The sequence below is a fragment of the Rutidosis leptorrhynchoides genome, chromosome 6 (genome assembly GCF_046630445.1).
Source record: "Rutidosis leptorrhynchoides isolate AG116_Rl617_1_P2 chromosome 6, CSIRO_AGI_Rlap_v1, whole genome shotgun sequence".
NCBI lineage: Eukaryota > Viridiplantae > Streptophyta > Magnoliopsida > Asterales > Asteraceae > Rutidosis > Rutidosis leptorrhynchoides.
In genome coordinates, this window is record NC_092338.1 from 404455112 (window position 1) to 404464801 (window position 9690).

General features: G+C 33.8%; 1 protein-coding gene across 1 annotated transcript; it reads left to right on the plus strand.

Annotated features, from left to right (window-relative positions):
* The first annotated feature begins 567 nt into the window (after positions 1 to 567).
* Positions 568 to 1290, plus strand: LOC139855076 (secreted RxLR effector protein 161-like). The gene has a single exon (XM_071844331.1). It carries the CDS (start codon positions 568 to 570, stop codon positions 1288 to 1290), a length of 723 nt encoding a protein of 240 aa, XP_071700432.1.
* Positions 1291 to 9690: the final 8400 nt, after the last annotated feature.

Here is a 9690-nt window from a genome sequence, read left to right on the forward strand (position 1 = left end):
TGGAAATTGTGGCAACTTGATGTGAAGAATGCTTTTCAATATGGAGAGCTTGATCGTGAGGTGTTCATGGAACAACCTATTGGGTTCACTTCAAATAAATTTCCAGAATATGTGTGCCGGTTGAAGAAAGCTCTTTATGGCTTGAAACAAGCTCCGAGAGCTTGGTATGGTAAAGTCGTACAATACCTTGTCTTTTGTGGTTTTAAAATTTTTGATGCGGATTCTAGTTTATTTGTGAAGAAAGAATCGGGTATTCATGTCTTGGTATTACTATATGTTGATGACATGATTATCACCGGAGGAAACGTGTCAGAAATCTCTCGTTTAAGTAATGATCTTTCAGTTCGTTTCAAAATGAAGAATCTGGGGGAGATTGGATGTTTTCTTGGCTTGGAATTTGATAATTTAGAAAAAGGGTACTTTATCTCTCAAAGAGGTTATGCAAGAAGTCTCTTGGAACGTTTCAACATGGGGGAGTCAAAGCCTATGTCTACTCCAATGGAACCAAACCTCAAAATGAAGAAGGATCAAGTAAAAGAGCTCAAGGATGTAAAGTTGTTCCGATAAATGGTTGGAAATTTGATTTATCTAACCATCACAAGGCTAGAAATTGCTTATTCGGTTGGCATTGTTTCACAATTTATGCAATGTCCAACTAATGTTCATCTTGATGCAGCTAAAAGGATCCTTCGTTATGTGAAAGGATCAATGGGCCACGGCTTGTGGTATAAGAAGTGTAATGATGTTTTGTTAAATGGTTTCATAGATGCAGATTGGATGGGAGACGCAAATGATCGTCATTCAACTTCGGGTTACTGTTTTAACATGAGTTCCATGATTATTTCATTGTGTAGCAAGAAGCAAGATGTTATTGCTTTGTCGAGCACGGAAGCGGAATACATAGCTGCAACTATGGCAGCTCAAGAGTGTACTTGGCTAAGAAGATTGATTGGTGACATACTTGAAGAAGTAGATTATGTTGTCAAACTGAAATGTGACAACGAAAGTGCAATCAAACTTGCTTTGAATCCTGTTTTTCATGCTCGTACTAAGCATATAGAAATGTGGTATCATTTCATTCGTGAAAAGGTTCTTAGCGGGAAAATCGAGCTAGCAAATGTAAGGACAAATGATCAAGTAGCCGACATCTTTACTAAAGCTCTAACGAAAGCCAAGTTCATGAAATTTCGAGAGGCGTTGAGGATTTTTGATCGGGAGTTTGCATTAAGGGGGAGTGTTAAAATATTATTGCACAACTCAAACTCAAGTGGCTCAACTTGCTCAACTTGATTTTGAAATTTATTGATCAAGTTGCTCAACTTGTCCAAATGAGTTTAGACCATTATTGACCAAATTAATGGTTAAGGTGTTTAGTGGACAACTTGACATTATCTTTTGTGGCATACTTGCATAATCAAGTTACCTTTTATCTTGTTTTATTAGGTCTATTTGTTAGTGTGTTCACATGTATACTAGTTGTCATATTGGTGTGTTTACATGTATGCTAGTTGTCATCTAGCTTTACTAGTGGGTCTAGTTGTTGGTATGTTATGATTATGTTTTGCTTTAATCCTCTATATAAGGATGTGATTGTAACCATTTGAAATCAATTCAACACATTTAGTTTTTCATATTCTTGTTCATATTATTTTCTTAACCTTTTATTCATAGCAAATAACTTGTTATTTTAAACCTTATATATGCCTTAGTAGTAAATTGGTTGAAATTCAAACAAAATTTCAAAGAGCAACACAGGATGGTTTCACTTTTATTTGCTACTTTCAATTTCATACTTATAATTCTCTCATCATCCGAATGATTTCACGTAATCACGTTTATTTGTAAATCCTTTTTATAAAATTTGTTTGTAATCAAAAAATTCCTTATGTAAAAATGTGTGTTTTCCCATAATATTGTTGAGGTTGAAAAAACTAAAGAACCATTATAGTATTCGAGAATATGGATTTTTATTTTTATTTTTTTTTTAATAGTTTTTTCGGTTAAACTCAAATTTTAACATGTTTCTTAGTTTAATAAATATAAATTTTCTACAAAATAAATGTAATTTTTCCACAACTAAACATATAAAATTCAAACATAATTTTATATAAATTAGTAATTAAAGATTAGAGATAACCTCAAAGAGGTTGTTGAGTGGTTGAGTGGTTGAGAATTTTGAAAGAAAACTCAGGTTAAATCCCAACATAACTTTGTAGATTGAGAAAGCTATAAAAGATTAAAAGCAATGAAAATGTACATGATGTCAGTTTACATTTAGTACAATGTAATCTAGACATTTCTGTTGTGGCAATTCCGCATAAGTGGCAGAAAATAAAATTTGTGGTTTCATTTTCTTGCCATGTATGAACACATTGCTTGCTTTATTCAGGTAATTCCACATGAGGCCTCCAAGATCCTGCCTCTTGAACCCTTTTGTGATATAAATAACCTTTTTAAAGTCGATAGTATTAGAGTAGATAAGATGTAAAACAAATGTATATCAAATAACAATTTATCCCTTTTCTTACAAAATTGCCTTTTTACTCCCCTCGTTCACACATTAAACGGATCTGTTGCCCACTTATTGAACGAGTTCGATTAGCGGGCAAATCTTAAACTACTCCTTACCATCACATTCGTCATACAATCATATTGTGCGACATTAACGTCATCTCAACAGCTTCTTCCTTTCACATTACCAATCACATTCAGTAACAACCATCACACCAACTACATTGACCCTACTTCAATTTTTATTTTATAATTAATTTATTATTTCTGTTATTAATATTATTATTAATATTATCATCTTTATTCTTTAAATTTGAAATTCTAACGGCTATGGATCCGATTGTTTTTTTTTTATATTTTATTTTTTCAAAAAACGGCTCGTTTTCCTTCTATAAATACACCCACTAACTCAAATCCTTTCAAACACTTCACTTCTCAACTCAAAACCAAAACACACCAAACTACTCAAAAATGAAAACAATTCCTCCAATGATTGTTGCATTTGACGTTCAATACCTTTTTTTATAGACTCTTGGAATCTTTTAAATTTCTTTGCCTTCGAATCTATAGTAATTTTAAAAGATTTAACCAACGAAGCATTGCTTCAATGGTACCGCGGTTACACTTGTGTACTCGCAGGGGTAGAGGTCTCGGGTTCGAGCCTCGTCACCCGCTCTAGGAATTGAAATATATTCCTTGAAGGTGGCCCAAAGGGAAGGTTTTACCGACCCGCTCCGGGACTAAGATCCGGTCTGCCTGCCCCTCGGGATGGTTAAAGGGTCGGATCCTCAGAGTGTGGTTCGGGTTTCCTGCCCGAAAGCGCGTGTGTGTGTGTGTGCAAATGATGACTAGGCTTCGGTCCGGACTGATGCAAGCTTGCCTTTTAAAAAAAAAAATTAAAAGATTTAACTAGAGTTGACCATTCCGGATAAATTTCATCTGCCAAATAATATCCTCTAGTAAATTGCAACTCATTAACAGTATAGTTACATGGAGGTAACTTACCTTTTAATAAATCTTTAAATAAATTCGATTGATTTAAAACGTTTATGTCGTTGTTTGAACTTGCGGGATCAAAAAAGGAATGTCAAATCCATGTATCACACGAGGTCACAGCCTCTAACATAATTGTTGGGTAACCATGATCACCTCGTGTATATTACCATTTCCAAGCAACTCGACAATTTCTCCAACCCCATTGCATACAATCGATGCTCCCTAGCATACATGGAAAACCATGTATTTCTTCATGTTTTGAAATTAAACGTTGCACATCGTGTGCATTTGGCCTTCTCATGTACTCGGCGGAATATAAGTGTAAAACACTTTTGCAAAAGTTTTCCAAACATAAATAAGCAATTGATTCACACATGTGTAAATATTCATCAAATAAATCAGGCGCAACACCGTACGCTAATTGTCTTATAGCGGACGTATATTTTTGAAAAACATTAAAATCATATAAACCCGTAGTATCTTGTTTTTGTTGAATGAAACTAATATATTCGGGAATAGGTTGTTGATTAAAATTAATATACCTCGACATATAGGAATAAACAAAGACTTGCTTATACGATAGCGTCTCCGGAACTTATCAAGCGGGAAAGTAGGTTTGTTGGAAAAAATAATCGTTGTAGAGTTGTTTAGCTTTTCCTTCTCGATCTCGTTGGAAATGTCTTCTAGGAGCTTTGGGTATGGAGACACCTTCCTTTTCAGCTTCATTTTCTTCTAAAAAATCGACAGCTTCAAGTGCTTGAAGTGGATTATATGCATTTGCAATAGCTACCGCCTCTTCATAAATTTCATCTTCACCATCTCAATTCATAGTCGAAAATTTATAAAAGTATAATTTTTTTTAATTGTTTGAGTTGTAATTTTAAGTATGAAAATTATGAGTAAGAGTTGTAGTATATATAGGAAAAAAAAAAAAAAAAAAAAAAAAAAAAAAACAAACGGCTAGTGTTCAACGGCTAGTTTTAAATTTAGTATTTTTTTTATTAATCTCTAGCGTGCTACAATGTGTCAAAGCATGGCATAATCACCGACGGCCCATCAACGGCGGAGGGTATCACGGGGGCTAGCAACTGCGTGGTTGCTTCGGCGGCCCAACGGCGGCCTAACGGCGACCCGTTGCTAGTACTCTTAAATTTACATTCGATTGTTCGGTTGTTCCACCTGGATGCTTCACGTTTTCATTTGTAGGTCCCATGTTTGGGCCATCAAGTTTAAGCCCACTAAGCATATCAAAACCATTTGTAATTTTAGCCCAAAAAGGATGGAAAACGAAAGTTGATGTAAATTTTTTATTTTTTTATCCAAATACTTACTATTTAACCTTATTTTTCAAAATACAACTCACACACTTTACATATTTTTTCACAATTCGCATACTTAAACATTGACTTTACCATAGGGGTGTTCGCGGTCCGGTTTGGTCCGGTTTTGATTAAATCTCAAACCAAACCGGCATATCCGGTTTCAACACAGATCAAACCAGATTAGACCAAGTAATTGTCTTGTTAGACCGGTTTGGTCCGGTTTGGAACGGTCCGGTTTGACCGGTTTGACGGTTTTTTCTTTATTTTATTTTCATATAATTTTGTGTATATTTGTCTTGGTTTGTGTCAAGAATATTAAGAATAATCTTTTAATGTAGGCTGGGCTACAAGTCTGAAATAATAACTAGATATTAGTTATGCTAAAATGTTAACTTAAGTTAAATTAAATAGTTTGTTTTGCTACTTACAAGTAGTCTGTTTAAGATGACTAACTATTTCCATAGTGCACATCTTCACATCGGCTGATTTGATGCTATCTTTGTGGTAATAGCTTCCTACACATTGCATACTGTTTAGTTTTACAAATTATATGTAAATGATACACATTATGTTGGTGATTTGATGCTATTTTCGTGTTATATTTATAAACTACACAGCTTGTAGTGTACAAATTGGCTATATAATGGGTCATTATTGATAGATAAAAATACTCAATATTAGTCCGGTCCGGTCCGTTTAACCGGCCAGCGTCCTAATAAAACTGTAAACCGAACCAGGTTTTGCGGTTTGGCGATTTTCAAACCGACGGCCGGACCATCAACATTCAAAACTGGACCTAACCGATTAAATTGATACGGTCCGGCCGGTTTTCACGGTTTGACAGTTTTATGAACACCCCTACTTTACCACATCTACCTCTGGACTTAGACCTTACATATTGATAAACCTTATAATTAGAGGAACACCTTAATACTATACTGCTAGATCAATGACTATTTGATTAAGCTTTCAAAATTTAACATTTAAATATATTACACATTAATTATCAAGTCAACATACTGATAGCCTTGTAATTACATGAACACTTCAATACCGCTGGATCAATGATTATTTGATTAAGCTTTCAAAATCTTATATTTAAATATAGTATGCATTAATTGTACATTATACATACCACTCGTTCAAAAAGTGAAAAATCCTAATATGCATTAACAGCGACACTACTAGTATTCCATTTAAAAGGTGGGATAGGAAAGACAAGCAAAGGTCATTTCAATCAAGGTATATTAGGCAAGCATATGATATGTTGATTTAATTTTTGGTTCTTTTATTTTGGTAGCAACTTTGTCCTTTTTAAGATTTGTACAACCATTTTTAGGCAATTTGGATTCTCATTTAAGTATTTTCATGTTGCTGGTTACTAGTTTTTCCAGCGTTAATCCATATCCAATCAATGGTTTCCAACTTTTAAATTCGGTACAATGCTAAGACCAATGTTATCTACAACATATACTTCCTCCCATAACTAAACTGCCATATCAACATTGTTTATAAAATTAACTTTTATTAATAAACTCAACCCCTAACGAGTGGCTAGGGGATAAAACTAATGTTACAATGGCTTTGCAAGGCTATAATTCAAATTTACATCAAACTTTCCTCTATTTCTAATTCATCAAAACGAAGTACTATAAACTGAATCAAAAAGTAATGCTTCTTCAATTCTTTTCGCAACTGAATGAGGACCGAACCCGTGTAATCTGTTATATCATTGTTATAATAAATTGGCCTACTATATTAATTAATTAAAGCAAAGTACTAATATTTATCCATACGATCATTTAATTCACTATATCATTTCTGCGATATGCTTCAAAAGTACAAAAGTAAGGGCGTGCTCTTTGAGAGCCGTGAGGAAGCTATTGTAACATTAGTTTCCTCCCATTAAGTTATGAAGAAGTGTTGAGAACACCGCTTATGGTGCACCTCTAATAATCTTTTTCCTCGTGATGAGTAGTTATTTAAAGTATAGTTATTGAAAGACTGGTAAAAAGCTAATATATGCATCAATAGTTCGTTTCTATTCGTATCGACTTATGAGCAGGGGCGGGTCCATCTTGGGGAAACTGGGGTCATCTTTTCCCGACCATCGAAAATTATTCGCGAAATATTTTTAACTATATTTTAGTAAAAATTATTCGCGAATTTTTTTTATATCATATTTTAGTAAAAATTATGCTGATTTATATATATGCTTATTAACGATGTGTAAGAAGTATATAACATATTGCTTACTAGCAAGATTGCAGAAATCGGTTCTCGGGGAGTTCTCGGCAGGGTCTCCAAAACGAGAACTCGGACAACTCGGGGAGTTATCGGCAGTTGGCTTTCGTTGACTTTTGAGATTTTACCGAGTTTTTCCTGAGATTTGACCGATTTTACCGAGATTTGACCGATTTTTTCGAGATTTGACGATTTTACCGAGATTTGACCCATTTTTTCAAGATTTGACCGATTTTTCCGAGATTTTACCGATTTTTGGTCGTTGACCGATTTTTTGGCCGATTCCAAAACGAGTTCTCGGCAAGGAGGTCAAACCTATTTCTCCCTGAGAAATCGGCCGAGTTTTCCTATTTTTGCAACATTGCTTACTAGTTTAGTTGGTTAAAACTTTAAAGTGTATAAGAACCATAGAAGAAGTTTGTTTTTAGGTTAGTTGGTAAGAGTTTCTTTCTAACTAAGCATATATTGCAGATTCAATACGTTGAGTAGTCATTCATTTTTACATGTATTTCTAATGGAATTATCGTATACATGTTTTTATTAAATTTTTTGTCCCCGTCGAAAAAAATTCTGAATTTGCCACTGCTTATGAGTGTGTTCTATATCAATGTCTTCGTTGTACTTTTCATGGCAAAGCCAATATTTGTTTTGATACTTAAACAAAATTTCAGTTTAAACCTTTCAATCAAATTTAAAAATCAAGATAAAATTTAGAGTTTTTAGACCAATATATTAAAGATGCTAATTTACGTTTTTAACTATTTGTGTCGGATCATTGTCGATACGATCAGTTTTTGGAAAAGTGGTAGTAATTCATTGGCTATAAGTGAGATTAGGTCTTTGATGACCTCACCAGAGGTATAGACATTTTGGTATTCTTTGATACTTTAATGTATTTATTAATTATTACGGAGTAATATTTATATGTTAATATATTGTATTAAATTCAATTTAAGTAACTTCCATGTGAAAATTCTTACGAGTCACTTAACAGTTAACATTCTCTCGAGTACTGCCAAAAATTAATGGATTTGAATTCTGAATTTGATTAAGCCCGAAAGTAAGACCAATTTTAACCCTGCCTGTGACGTCACATGCAGATTGTTCACTTTTTGGTCAAAAAGTGCAATCTGCCTGTGACGTGGCAGTGTCACCCTTTAACACCAAAATAACTCTGACGCTCATTCAGTGTCAAATATGTCCCACCTGTTTTATACAATTTAAATTTAAAACATTATTAAATAAAAACTAAAATATTTTAAACATTAATAAACTTAAAAACATACATTCGGTTAAAAAAAAAAACATAATACGAGAAAAAAAAGTATTCGGTACTTGAATACTTAAAAACTAATCGTCGTCTTCGGATGAGTCGTTGTTTTGAGGTGGTGGCGTTGGTTGGAGCAAGTAACTATATTTGTCGAGAAACACTTTTTGAAGCCCTTCAATCATTTGTTTTCGGACTTGGTCATCGATTGCCGAGGGGTTGATGGCTAAAATGCTAGCTCCTTGAAACGCGGTTTGGAGTGTTGCTTCCTTTTTCGCGTGTTCTATACCCGATGCTCTTGCTTCCTTATGCTTTGAAATAGCTTCCAAAGCCTCATCCGCTTTTGATGATCGAGTTGAAGAACGAGTTTTGTCGGTGTCGGTACTTGTTGATCGAGCCTTCTTTTTTGCCCGTTCTCGCCCCATTGGCCTTGGAAAAGGATCATTCTCGAAAAGATCGTTTTGAGAAAGTGGAACATCAAAATCTTCATCGTCGGCATCTAAAGAAACATGACTACGCGTGCCGGGAACGTACCACTTCGCCTTATCTTTCAAAAACCGCCAAGCATCCATCATATTAAACTTTTTCCCTTTGGTATTTAGTACATAGATTTCATGGGCTCTATTCTCAACATCGAGGTCACTTTCTCCGCTCCTCCTATTTCGTAGGGCTTCATTGTAAGCGTCATTAAACTCTTGACAATTTTTGTTGATATTTCTCCATTTAGAGGACAATTGGTCATCGCCTCTATACCACTCATGCTTGTTGTTATTAAATTTCTTATAAACCGTACCCCACAACGATTCATACTTTTGCGAATTTCCCTTTCGGGAATCTTGAGAAAAATCGATCCAACATTGCGTCAACCACTCTTCTTCTTTGGTAGTCCATAGTGTGCACTTTTTTGAATCGGAACTTGTTCGGTACCTACATATAACATAAATAATCAAACTATACATACACATAAATAATCTATATATATCGAAATATTCTATATATATCCGAACCATATACATATCAAACTATTCTATATCCGAACTATATACATATATCAAACTATTCTATATACCGAAATATTCTATATAAATAATCAAACTATTCTATATCCGAACTATATACATATATCAAACTATTCTATATACCGAAATATTCTATATAAATAATCAAACTATTCTATATATATGCAAAATATTCTACAAATATATACATAAACATATACCGAAATACTAAAAAAAACAATCAAATGCATTCAAATACATACATATACCGAAAAAAAAATCATAATACAAATATATACATATAGATAATCAAACTATTCTATATATATGCAAAATATTCTACAAATATATA